This window comes from Vicia villosa, linkage group LG2 (genome assembly GCF_029867415.1).
Source record: "Vicia villosa cultivar HV-30 ecotype Madison, WI linkage group LG2, Vvil1.0, whole genome shotgun sequence".
Lineage (NCBI taxonomy): Eukaryota > Viridiplantae > Streptophyta > Magnoliopsida > Fabales > Fabaceae > Vicia > Vicia villosa.
In genome coordinates, this window is record NC_081181.1 from 69308897 (window position 1) to 69323515 (window position 14619).

The 14619-nt window shown below is 33.0% G+C and overlaps 1 protein-coding gene and 1 pseudogene across 1 annotated transcript; one reads left to right on the top strand and one right to left on the bottom strand.

The window, feature by feature from the left end:
• Positions 1–2435: 2435 nt before the first annotated feature.
• Positions 2436–4430, top strand: LOC131649309 (putative disease resistance protein RGA4). Its single transcript, XM_058919077.1, has one exon. It carries the CDS (start codon positions 2436–2438, stop codon positions 4428–4430), a length of 1995 nt encoding a protein of 664 aa, XP_058775060.1.
• A 6444-nt stretch (positions 4431–10874) lies between these two features.
• Positions 10875–11809, bottom strand: LOC131649310 (uncharacterized; annotated as a pseudogene).
• Positions 11810–14619: the final 2810 nt, after the last annotated feature.

Consider the following 14619-nt stretch of genomic DNA (forward strand, 5'->3'; position numbering starts at 1 on the left):
ACTTTTTAGCGTCCAGAAGACAACGATTCAACATGTTTTTCCACTATAAAACTTTAGGTAAATTGCGAATTCGGGGACCTTCCTCAAAGAAACAATTATTGACCCAACACATGTAATATAGTAGACCTCGAGACGGAGCTTTTGGCATATGGCTCACTCCAAAACACTATCCCGATCAGAAGTTATGAATTTTTAAATATCTGAAAGATAGTGGAACGGTAAATCCAAATCTCAAAGTAATTCGCACTTTCGGACATCTTCCACACATAATTGGCTTTCGGGTTTAGCACAAAAGATTTGGAGAATGCCGAAACAGTTCCAACCTCGCAGGAACCAAGCCCATATAACCTTCCATCCAAAAGTTATGACTTTTGCACTTTTGCACTTTTGCCGTAAAAAGACTTTCACACCAAACTGTCTTGAAATAATATGAACTCTTTATTATTTTCTTTTGCTTTTTGAATGACGAAATAAACATCTACCATAACTTATAGAACAAATGAAAAGGGCAAAATTTGGGGTGCAACAACATCAAATCCTTTTTTTTTTGTCAAAATTTAGTTCAGAGATACATCTATAAATTTTCTGAGATTAATTCGGAGATGTATCTCCGAAAATACACATGAAAAAACAGCACATTACTGGCTCCTTCACATGTGCATGTAAGAACATAAATTGCAAATAACTTAGGTAGACCACTACTAGTAAGATAACTGTGACCGTCACATAGTTTACGACATGATTTAATTTCATCCTACAAATGAAAGTTGATTAATTTCATTTGAACTTGATAAAAAGTTCACAAGCTACAAAGTAAAAAACACATATGACACAATACAATTAAAGGTTATACACACACTGACAACAACAGAAACATTTTAATCATTTAAAGGTAGAGAAAATTACTCATTCAGACAATTATCCCACAAACATATAGATGACATGAATAAAAAATTAATGGTAAACAAAATATAATGACACGCATTTCAGGGCAAGTAACCATTTCGAGATGAAAATCCAGACCATTAAGATAAAACTCTTACGTGATACTTATCTTCCAAAGTAAATAAATTAAACATGTTAGGGTTACTAGTGTTAATATTTAATTCAACTTTAAAACTGATAACAAGGAGAATGTGAGATTATATGCATAATAAAGCCCAACAATGTCTTCAAAATATTCATGTTTCAAATAACAAAATGAACAATATATGGTAGTAATATAGGAATGCGAAAAATCGGAGATACCTTTTTAAATTTTTTTGAGGTTAATTTAGAGATGTATCTCAAAACTAAATTTTAGCATAAATCGGATTTGGTGTATCTCTGACTGAATCCAAGAATATTTTGAAGTTTTCAGATGCGTGCCCCATTTTATAAGAGTGTAAAGAGAAATTGTCTTTTTAAAAGCGTGATTGACCTACTAGCCCACTTAAAAACCTATTTTATTTGAATATTTCTAAAAAAATCATTCAACTAATGTTTAAATAGACTAACAAATTAAAAGATCAATGAAATTAAATTACATGTTTATTTGCATTGACTTATTAGAGATTACCTAATAATGTAAATTTTGTGATATTATTTATTTGAGAGAACTTATAAAAATAACTTATATTGTTCATAAAAAAATTTCATCTTATTTTTATAGTTTCTTCCAAATAACTAAAATTTATTTTTGTAACTTAGTTTTTTTAATTAAATAAACATATAAAATAATTCACCATATTTGTTTTATCATACATAGAAATAAGTATTATAAAATAATTATAAAATAAAATATTGGTTTCTTAATAATTAATTACGTTTTTAATAAGATATTCTTATCAATAATTATAAGATTCATGTTGATATGATTTAAATAAATCAATAGATTCATTCAAGGCCATTAATTAACGGCAAATTAAGTGGGTGCGGAGGATCTCAACAGATTATGTATATGATATACAATTGATATGATTTTAAAAAAATAAAGATTTGGTTGTTTTTATGTTTGTTACGTGAGTGTTATAAATATATAGCATTATTATGATTAGTTAGGTCAGAAACAGATTCCATGGGTTGTGAGTTTCTTCCATTGGAGCTGATTGAAGAGATCTTGTGTAGACTGCCCGTGAAAGAGTTGCTTCAATTCCGATGCGTATGCAAAAGTTGGAATTCCTTAATCTGTGATCCCAAATTCCCCGAAAAACATCTTACCTATTCCACCACTCTTGCCTTCCACTTCATAGACTACTTCAATCCCTCAAGCAAGTTTATTCTCACGTCTTATCCAATTGACACTCTTTTCACTAATAATAATAATAATAATGTCACCACTACCTTCACTCGACTTGAGTATCCTCAACACTATGTTAAAGGATTTCAATATCATCTTCTCACCGGTTTAGATTACTTCGTTGGCTCTTGTCACGGAATCCTCTGTTGATCTTTGGATGGCTAATGGTTTTATTTCATCCAATGCAATTCTAGAAGCAGAAGATATTGGCAATGAGGTGTGGAATGAGTTATATTGGAGATCATTTTTTCAAGATATAGAGAAAGATGGTATTGGTGAAGTTGAAAATTTTAAAATGCACGACCTTGTTCATGATCTAGCTCAATCTATTGCAGAAGAGGTTAGTGATTGCATTACAGAATCAAGCCTATCTAAAAGAATCCTCCACCTATCAACTTATGGTGAGAAATCATCTGGGATAGTCAGTTCAGTACAGTTGCATGGAATCAAATCATTGAGGACCCTTTTGATGCATCCATACCATTGTTCAGCATCTCAAGTACTAAAATGTTATTCTTTACGAGTACTTGACTTTGAAAGAATAACAGAGTTGCCATCTTTGATTTTTCGTTTGAAACATTTAAGATACTTGAATCTTTCTTATGGAGGATTCAAAACTCTTCCAGAATCCTTATGCAAGTTATGGAATTTGCAGATTTTAAAGTTAGATTATTGTTACCGCCTCCAAAGGTTGCCATATGGGTTGGTACAGTTGAAAGCTCTACAACATATATCTTTGAAGGGTTGTCCCTCACTATCAAGCTTGCCTCCGCATATAAGGAATTTGGTTTCCCTAAAAAGCTTGACCTTTTATGTAGTTGGCAAGAAAAGTGGGTTTCTTTTGGCGGAACTAGGACAAATGAACCTTATCGGAGACCTTTGCATTAAGCACTTGGAGAGAGTAAAAAGTGTAATGGATGCCAAAAAAGCTAATATGTCGAGTAAGCGCGTGAAGCAGTTTCTATTGTCATGGGGGAGAAATGAAGAGACTCATTTACAAGAAAATGTTGAAGAAATTCTTGATGTACTTCAACCTCAAAACCAACAACTTCAGTTTTTGAGAGTGGAAGGATATACAGGTGCCTATTTTCCACAATGGGTGTCTTGTCCTTCTCTGAAATATCTTACTCGTTTACAGCTCGTGGATTGTCAAAGTTGTTTACACCTTCCACACTTTTGGAAACTTCCTTCTCTAAAGAAGCTAAGTGTATCTAACATGAGTCATGTAAAATACCTATATGAAGAATCATCCAATGGTGGAGTTGTAAGAGGTTTCACAAAACTAGAATTTTTGATACTAGAGAAGATGCCAAACCTGGTAAGTTTATCAAGGGAGGACAGAGAAAACATGTTTCCGTACCTTTCAACACTTCAAGTTACCGAATGTCCAGTAATGTTGGAATTGCCTTGCCTTCCATCTCTCAGTCATTTGAATATAAGAGGGAAATGCAGCCAACATTTACTAAGTTCAATTAAACATCATACTCTTGAAATTCTTCTGTTCAGTGATAATGAAGAGCTAAGTTGCTTTCCAGATGGAATGCTAAGAGACCTCCCTTCTCTGATGTTTCTTAGCATTTATGACCTTTCTAAACTTGAGCAACTCCCCACTGAAATCAATGATATAGAGGAGATACAAATCAGTGGTTGTGAGAATCTCAAGTCATTGCCAGATGAAGTATTACATAGGTTACGCTCTCTTAAGAATTTGAGTATTGCAAGGTGCCAAAAGTTCAAGCTATCAGAAAGTTTTCAATACCTCACTTGTCTTGAGAAATTGATAATTCAAAGTTGCCTAGAAATAGAAGGTTTGCATGAGGCATTACAACATATGACTGCTCTTAAATATTTGATAATGAGTGACCTTCCAAACCTGGCATCCCTACCTGACTGGTTAGGAAACCTAGGCTTACTTAACCAATTAACTATTTCTCTTTGTCCAAAGCTGACATGTCTTCCCATGAGCATTCAACGTCTTACTAGTCTGGAACATTTGAGAATTTACGGTTGCAGTGAGTTAGGGAAACGATGTAAAGAGAATACGGGTGAGGATTGGCACAAAATAGCTCACATTCAACGCATTCAAGTAGACGACCAAGGAATGACTTTCGGAGGAGGAGGAGGAGCTTATGAATCTGTTTTTTACTTCTAGTCAAAGTGAATAAAAAATTTAGGTTATTTCATTTAGTTTATTGTAGAACTATTTTTTTAGTTTTACTTTGTGGTCCCGAAATAAGTGGCATGATACTTATATACATAATTTTTTTTAATAAGCAATTTGTATACTTATATACATATTAAAAAAAAATGTAATAAATAAAAAATATATTTTATTAAATTATTCTTATCAATGATTAATATATTTAAATTAGCATGCAAAATGAAAAGCCATAAATTAAAAATATTAATTATAGTTATAAATGGAAGATGAAAATTAAAAATGGTTTGTTATTTTTTTTAATCTCTTTAATTTAGTTGAGTATCTCACACACGTTAAAAAAGTGTATAAAAATAATATAGAAAATAATTTTTTTTATTATAATACCTTTTTATATATTAAAAATGATAAAAGAAATTATTAATTAAAAAGTAGAATTGAAAAAAAATGTATTGAAAATAAAAATGAATAATTTATTTTAGGACACTATTCTATTTTAAATAAGTCAATCATTGTAGGACGAAGGAAATATTAAAATTTTTAATATTTGTATTGATTTTAATTTTTTCTTATTTATATAAAAAATCATTTGAGTCTTTTCAAATTTTTAAAATATTTTTAAAATCTTAATGTTTTATATTATAAATCCTTTCAAATTTTAAAATAAAAATTCTAATTATAAAAAATCTTTAAAAAAAAGTCAATATAATCCTAAGAAGTCTTTTAAAACCTGGAAAAAAAAAAACCAAACAATCTGTTAACATGATTCATCCTCTTATTTTTACAAAACTATTTTAAAACGTATCCTCTAGCTATATATAAGTTTTGTAAACTAAAAAAACTAAAATAAGTTTTAAAAATTGTGAAGAAGAAAAAAGTGATATAATACCATTAATTATAAATTTGTAAATTGTGCTCTTTTATAAAGCTTATTAAGGAATGTCAAGTATTTGAAGTTCTTAAAATTGTGAGAATTTCTTTAAAGATTCTTTTATCTTCTTAAAAATTTGCGGCAAAATTTTTAAAATGTTTTTATATTTCGGAGATGTATCTTTGAAATTACATTTTTCTCTAAAAAAAATTGATTTCGGAAGTGCACTTCCGAAAATACAAAAAAAAAAGGGTGTTTTCGGAGATGTATTTCCGAAAATACCAAAAAAATTGTTTTCGGAAATGCATTTCCGAAATCAACTTTTTTTTTAGAGAGGAGGTGCCTTCAGAGATGCATATCCAAAATATTCCAATTTTTGATCTTGAAATGTTTCGGATATGCATTTCCGAATAAATTCAATAATTATTAAAAAATTAAAATCAAGATCAATACAATTAATAGTATACTTAATTGTATTAATTAAAATATATTATTAAACATATTTCATTATAAACAACCTAATAAATATTTAAATTAACATTTTACTTTTATATAAAAAATTAATAATAATAATAATAATAAAGATATTTATTTTCTATATTTTTATGATACATAAAAAAAATTATTTTATAAACTAATATTCAAAAACAATTTTATAGTTATAAAAAATCATTTTATAAACAAAATTTTCTAAACAATTTTAAAGTTAAAAATTATTTTACTAACTTATATAAAATAAAAACATTCTAATTTCATAAGTAAATTTTGAATTATATAAAATTAAATATATAATTCATTTATTCATTAAATAAAATTAAGAAAAAAATTTATTTTAATTTTTTAAAACTAAATGAAAAATGTTTTTTATCATAAATAATTATTAAAATAATTTTTATATTTTTTTATTTTTATTTATTATTTTGAAAACTATGTAATTTAAAATTTATATTAAAATATGAATAAAATAGTAAATAATTTTATTTTTATTTGATCTCTTTTATTTTAAAATTTTGCTAAATAATTATTAATGTATTTATTTTTTATATAATCATAATTATTGTGTATTAGTTATAGTTTTAGTAATTATTAATATGAAATTTATTTATTAATTTTAATTGAAATTAGAATAGAAATATCAATAGTATAATTATCATTATTATTATTTATAATTTATAAATTATATCAATTTTATAATATATGAATTAATCAATATTTTAAAAAAAATAATTTTTAGAATATTTTCGGATATGCATATCCCAATTTCAATATCCCGATTGTTTTGGTGTTTCGGAGATGCATCTCCGAAATAACCAAAATCCCAATTTTTTCGAGAGATACATCTCTGAATTTTGGAAAAATCTGGAAAAAAAAATTACTTCAAAAATGCATTTCCAAAATACGGATATTTTTAAATTTTCGCTGCAGGTTCTCCGGGTTTGTAAAGAAAATCTCAAAATTGTTCATATAAACTTCCAACATCCTCCAAACATGACTAAAGGAAAGCAATTTTTGGGCCTTATCAAAAATAGTATAAGTCTTTTGAGCATGGAAGAGGTTGTAGAAAAGCTTCGGCGTAGAGATATTATTCTTGTACTCACACTAATATTAAAATATTTTGACATAGTCTCACATCTAGTGCAACAATGAAGGGTAATTTCTTATATGATTCATCATATCCCAACTTCAAAGTAATTTAAATGGTGTGTCTAAACTATAAAATTTATAAATAAAAGAATTATTCAACAATTTAAGGTGTCACTAACTACAACCAATCAAATATAACATAAGTATTTAGAAAATCTACAGTGGAATTATAAAATCATACAACACCTATTGTCGCCACATGCTCACCTTCATTTAAGGTATTATTATAGCGGAATCACATAACTTGCAATAATAAAACACATTAACTTCAATTTTTGGTCTTATAAAGACTTGACTTTCATAAATTAATGCAAATAGAGTATAATATCCCACTCATAGCAACTTCAAAGCAATCCAGCATAAAACGGTATAAACTTCAACATAAACAAGTAATCAACTTCAAAACATAACTAAAACGTTCTCAGTCACGATGTTACATGAATCAGAGCATAACTACTAAAGTAATAATAAAATAAATGGAAATAAACTTCAGGGAGTTAATTCTTCCTCTCACAACAACAAGCCTAGTCCTAATTATCTCCAAGATATCCATGGTGGACAACATCAAAACAAAGGGAGTGAGATTACACTTCAATAATTAGCGATGAAAGCAAGCAAAGGCAGAACTGTAAGAATTGATTTCCCTGCTTTTTCACTATAGATATTCTTTGTCATAATATACAAGTGTGAATATCTCTATATTTGGAAGCTAATAACATACAGTTATTATTATACTAATTATAAAGATTCTAATAACATACAATTAGGATTATACTAATTATAGATATATTCTAATACTCTCCCGCAGTCGAAGCGGGAGGTGGACGGACGCTAAGACTTTCTCTGAAATATTGAAAGAGTATAAGGGGAAGTCCTTTGGTGAAAATGTCTGCAATTTGATATTTGGAGGGTACGTGGAGAATCCAGACTTGACCCCGAGCGACCTCTTCACGAACAAAATGAATGTCCATCTCAATGTCTTTCGTTCGTTGATGTTGAATCGGGTTACCTGGGAGGTAAATGGCACTGACATTGTCACAATATACCATGGTTGCCTTATTAATAGGACAATGTAGTTCAAGCAGAAGGTTTTGTCACCAACAAGATTCAGATACCACATTGGCTACACCACGGTATTCTGCCTCGGCGCTGGATCGTGAGAGTGTAGGTTGTGGTTTAGACGACCACGAAAGTAAATTGTTCCTAAGGAACACACGGTAGCTGGAAGTGGAACGTCGAGTGTTAGGACAACCACCCCAATCAGCATCTATATAAGATATTAATAAAGTTATAGATGAGGGATATAGATGTAAGTCGTAGTGTTTTATGCCCTGAATGTAGCGTAATATCCGACGGAGAGCATGCATATGAGTGTCTATCGGCTTATGCATAAAGAGACAAAAAAATTGTACTACATAGGCGATATCAGGCCGTGTGAAGGTAAGATACTGAAGGGCACCTGCAAGACTATGGTATCGGGATGGATCCTCTTATGGGACATTATGTGTGGCACTCATCTTGGGTTTTGTATCAACTGGAGTTGGACAAGTTTTGCAGGAAGACATGCCGGCTCGTGAGAGGATGTCTTCAACATATTTCTTTTGTGAGAGGAATAGGTCATGCTTATGGCGAGTGACTAGATGTCCTAAGTATTTCATAGCAAAATTGGAGCTAAGGAGAGATATGATGGACTTCCGTAAATTATCAGATGTGGTGGTGAGGATGATGTCATCTACATAAAGTAAGAGATAGGATAGATTATAGTCTTTCTTGTTGGTGAATAGAGACTGGTCGCTTTTGCTTTGATAGAGACCAATCGATGAAGCATAGTCGACAAACCTCGTGTACCAAGCTCTAGGGGCTTGTTTAAGCCCATATAGTGATTTGGGAAGACGACATACATGATCAGGATGTTTGGAGTCTCAAAATCCTAGTGGTTGGCACAGATACACTATTTCTTTGAGTTCACCATGGAGAAATGCATTCTTGACATCCAACTGATGAATATGCCAAGATTTTGAAATGGCAAGGCTGAGAACAATGCGAATGGTAGCCGGTTTGACAACTAGGATGAAGGTTTCTCCACAATCAATGTCGACCTATTGACCTGCACCATGACCTACAAGTCGGGCTTTATGCCTCTCAAATGAACCGTCAGATTTTTCTTCGTGTCTAAAAATCCACATAGATCAAATAACATTAACATCAGGTGGTCGTGGCACTAAATCCCACGTCTCATTTTTAATTAACGCGTTATATTCATCATGCATGGCCATTTTCCAATTAGGGTCCTTGAGTGCAGACAAGGATTTCTAGGGAGAGAGGGTTTTGTGAGATGACTGTGTAGACCGTAATATTTTTTGTTTGATTTAAAAATGATATGTTGAATTCTAGTGGTGGGTTTTGTGTTGGCTTGGGAGGTAGGTTGGTAGATGGGAGGAAGATTATTTGGAAGAGTATGATTTGATTGTGTTGGGAGAGGTGATGAGTGAAAGGTTGGGGTTGGATTTGATTGGGGTGTATTCAGCAAAGTTTGGGTGTGGGTAGAAGTATGGGAAATAGTTGGAGTGGGAAAGGAGATCGGTGGATTGGATGTAAAGTTTTTTGGTCTTGAGTTATAATATGGTTGATGAGGTAAAGGGATAAGTCATTGTTTAGGAAGGAATAAATGGTAGATTGAGGGGTATGGAGATTTGCATATGGGAAGGTAGACTAATCAAATAATACATGACGACAAATGATAATTTTGTTTGTTGTCATATCTAGACACTTATAACCATGATGGTTGGACGGATAACCAAGTAAGATACATGGTGTGGAGCATGGTTTAAGTTTGTGGATGGTAGAGGGAAAGAGAGGAAAACATAGACAACCAAAGACACGCAAATGAGAGTATGATGGGTTCTTGTTGTATAACATATGGAGAGGTGACCAAAACTTAATTGGTTTACTGGGTAAAATGTTGGAAATATATGTGGCCATTTCTAGAGCATAATTCCAAAATGAAGGTGGTAGGGATGCATGAACTAATAAAGTTTGAATAATGTTATTAATGGAACGTATTTTTCGCTCGGCTTTACCGTTTTGAGAGAAAGTGTAAGGACAAGAGAGATGAAAAGATATTCCATTAAGTTCACACATTTGTCGAAAATTCTTAGAAATGTATTCGCCACCATTATCACATTGAATAATTTTGATTTCCTGTTGAAATTGAGTTTTGATGTAAGCTCTTAATTTTTGAAAGATGGGATACACTTGAGATTTATGTGAAATTGGGAATGTCCATAAAACATTCGAATAGTTATCCAAGAATAAAACATAATATTTGTGACCTATTGAGCTTAACACAGGAGATGTCCAAACATCACTATGAAGAATATCAAATGGCAACGAACTATTATTAAGAGAATTTGTGAGAGGAAGTTTGATGTGTTTACCAAGAGGGCATGAATTACAAAATTGAGAATGTAATTTACTATATGTATTACATTCAATCGACTTATTTTTGCTAAGAAAAGACAAAACATGTTCACACGGGTGTCCCATAAGATTATGCCAGACAGATGACGACGAAGCTACAAAAGTGGATGGATGATTAGTTGTATTGGAACAGAATGACCATTTCCTACAATGATGTTATTATTTTTGCTTAATTTAAAATAGATTGAGAGATTACCTTGCGAGGAAGTCATGTGAGAGGTGGCTCCGGTGTCCATGTACCATGACAGGTCAGGCTGGGCAAGGTTGAGGGTGCTGAAAGCATTTTCAATATTTGTTGGACTGGTAATGATGGCATTAAAAATAGCCTGCTGAGGTTTGGGGCCAAGAATTCCAGCTTATTGGGGCTTAGAACCATTAGTGGGTCTATTCCAATTGGATGTTGGGTAAGGGCAAGGTGGGTAATTTCACGGTCCCCATTGTTGTCAAGGAGGATAATTCCATGACTGCCACTGCGGTTGTTGTTGTCCACGATTTTCTCTCCCGAAATTTTGGCCTCCACGGTATGGTTTATTTCCTCTTTGACAGTGATTGGTGGACGAATGTGGTCGCAGGTTTGGAGATGAATATTGTTGTTTGATTGCAGGTTCGGTCGAAGGACCTTTAGCCAAGAGGGAGGCCGGAATAAAGGATGAGTGTGTTTCGCGGGCTGCGTGCTGCATCATGGTGGTTTCCTTGAATTCTAATCGTGATCGGGCGGCGACAAAAGTGGGTAGAGGGTCATGTTGCTGGATAAAGGTGAGAAACCCAGCATATGAATCTGTGAGTCCGGATATCATCTTCAGATCTAAATGTGTGTTGGTGATTCCATGTTTGCGAGTTAATCTGAGAGAGTTTTAAGGTGGGTGCAATAAGCTTTTGTGGAAGAAAAATCTTCCAGGTTTGTGTTACTGAATTGATTTCCCAATTGCACAGCGCATGAGTGTTTGTTGTCATGAAACATAGCGGCTATGCGCTTCTAACACTCTTCTGCAGTGTCGTCGATGACGAGGATGGATTGCAAAATATCATGCGATACTGTTTCGTACATCCATTGCAACATTACTGCATCAAGGAGATTCCAAAGTTCAGAATCGATGACCTTAAGTTCGGCTGATACTTGTATGGTCTGGGCTTCCCAAGGTGGAATAATGTGATCAAGAACGTTGTGAACGTTGTGAATGCGTGTCTGCATTTTGAATATGGCAGACCAGGAGAGGTAGAGATTAGAATCATTTTCCAACGTCGCCGGAATGATGGTTTTGACGTTGTTGGTGGCGAAAGCGGAGTGGAATTTGGATGTTGCTGCCTGAGAGGGGTTGGGTTGTGGGGCTGATAAAGTGTCATCAGATGTTTGAGAGTGAGAGGTTTCTTCTGCCATGGTAAAACAAAAGGTGTGCGGCGGCTAGAATAATTTGTAGGTTTAGGAACGTGATAAAGTTGATACCATGTAAGAATTGAATTCCCTGGTTTCTCATCATTGATATTCTTTGTCATAATATACAAGTGTGAATATTTCTATATTTGGGAGCTAATAACATACAGTTATTATTATACCAATTATAAAGATATTCTAATAACATACAATTATGATTATACTAATCATAGATATATTCTAATAAGAACATCATATATCATCAAGTATACACATTAATCATAACAACATTAACACATCAAGTATTCTCATCCAAGCAACATGTCATCATATAATCATTCACAAACGCGACACTGATACAAATGTACTCGACAACTGACTCAACATGCATGTGGTACCAATATGAACACTCAAGTTCATCTCGCTCCCCGGTCTTCTCCATAGGATCAAATTCTCTCTTGGAACCAAAGCACACTGAAATCTCTACCATCACCATAGGAGCACAACAAAACTTAATCAAATTTTGTACACCATGAATACATGACTCAACAACATGCACTTTAACATATGCACATAAGGCCCCTCTTATAACCAAACAATAATAATGCCAACAATGTAACACCCTGGAGTAGCTCAAGTGGTAGCAGGAATTGCTATGAATATGTACTTAACCCCTAGGTACATGGTTCGATTCCTGCGGGAGGCAAAAACAATATTTCCTGGGCAGCCGATAAGCGGACCCAGGGGGGATTATTGATTAAGCTGGTGACATGCTTGGTAGGCCGGAAGCCCTGCGGGGTAAGCGGAAATCCAGGGTGTTACAATTAAAAGGCGCCTTTTAATGTAACACCCTGGATTTCCGCTTACCCCGCAGGGCTTCCGGCCTACCAAGCATGTCACCAGCTTAATCAATAATCCCCCCTGGGTCCGCTTATCGGCTGCCAAGGAAATATTGTTTTTGCCTCCCGCAGGAATCGAACCATGTACCTAGGGGTTAAGTACATATTCATAGCAATTCCTGCTACCACTTGAGCTAGTAGCTCAAGTGGTAGCAGGAATTGCTATGAATATGTACTTAACCCCTAGGTACATGGTTCGATTCCTGCGGGAGGCAAAAACAATATTTCCTGGGCAGCCGATAAGCGGACCCAGGGGGGATTATTGATTAAGCTGGTGACATGCTTGGTAGGCCGGAAGTCCTGCGGGGTAAGCGGAAATCCAGGGTGTTACAAACAACATCATCATGATAGGTCACATATCAATACCCAACTACATGATTTCATCATCAACAACATAATAATAATCATCATCAACGTCATAACAACATCATCAACTATCATGCTCACACAACAACACATACTTATCACCATTTGTAATCGTTCAACACAACATCATCATCACATTCACACATATTCAATTATTCATCAATTAATATGTAATTTTATTTAAAATTACATTTAATTATCAACTTACATCCAAACAGCATACCATGTTGCCTAACAGTACCTCAAACCATCACATAACAATAAACATTGGAATCGGGGCTTAATTCCATGAACCAGAGCTCATTACGCTTGTTATTGGTGCATGACAGATTACCCATCACATGCATGGCGCCCACCATGGACCTTCAGCTATTCAAAAACGCACTTTTGACGATGAAGACTTATCGAGTCTTCCAAAATCACTTCCAACCATCCAAAACTCATTATAGATGTTATACTATATTTGAAACACATTAATTCAACACTTTTATCAGATAAACATCACTCATGCAGTTAACATTTAGCATACACAATCATCAATAATTTGACACTTTTGACACTCTTTCCATTCAAAACAATATCCCTCATATGAACATTTAGTCTCTTAGGACATCACCATGAGATAGTACTATATTACTTGTTAGCTTTTCAACACTTTAAAACGTGTCTCAAACGGAGCTCAAACTATGATAAAAACCGTATTTGATTGATATCACCACTTATTGATTTGTTCATAAAGCATGGTGAAGATTATGTTGATTTAGAGAATATGTGTTGCAGAAACATTGCTGAAACGTCTTAAATTCTTGAAAGAAGAGTGTAAAGAATATTTATATCATGTTTATTATGAAATTTGTTTTACTGACACTAGTAACAAACCCGTGCGTCCGCACGGGTTTTGGAACGGGACGCACATTTGTTTTAGATGTACTTTTAATAGAAAAATATCTGGTTATCCGTAAAAAGTAAATAATTGAATGTATAATTAATAAAAAAATATTTTGATCAGTAACTTCATGTCCCGTTAATAATTAATATTTTGATCAATAATTCTATGTCCCATTAATAATCAATATATTAAGAATGTAAAAAATACAAACAAAATTATTTAACTGAAAGAACTTATTGATATATGGATTAAAAAATAAAATTATTTGGATTAAAAAAACTTGTTCCCATTTATTAAAAAAATATATTAAAGTTTAGTCATTAATTTAAAAATAACACTTGTCATTAATAATATATTTCCTCTGTCTCAAAATAATTGTCAATTTAGCGTGTGTTTGTTTTTTCATCTAAGCAAATGCCACCGCACGTCCAAGCTAATGCTACAATTTGTAGCTTCTAAATATTGCGGTGGATTAGACAGCTGGACGTGAAAATTGGAATGGAAATGCCAAACCAAACATATACTTAGATTAATATTAATAATAAATGGATAGTATTTGTGTCAAACCTTGGTGTCAATTGATTCATTCCCTTTAAAAAAATACTATTAACAAACTCATGCGTTCGAACGGATGCTGATATGGGACGCGCATTTGTTTCAGA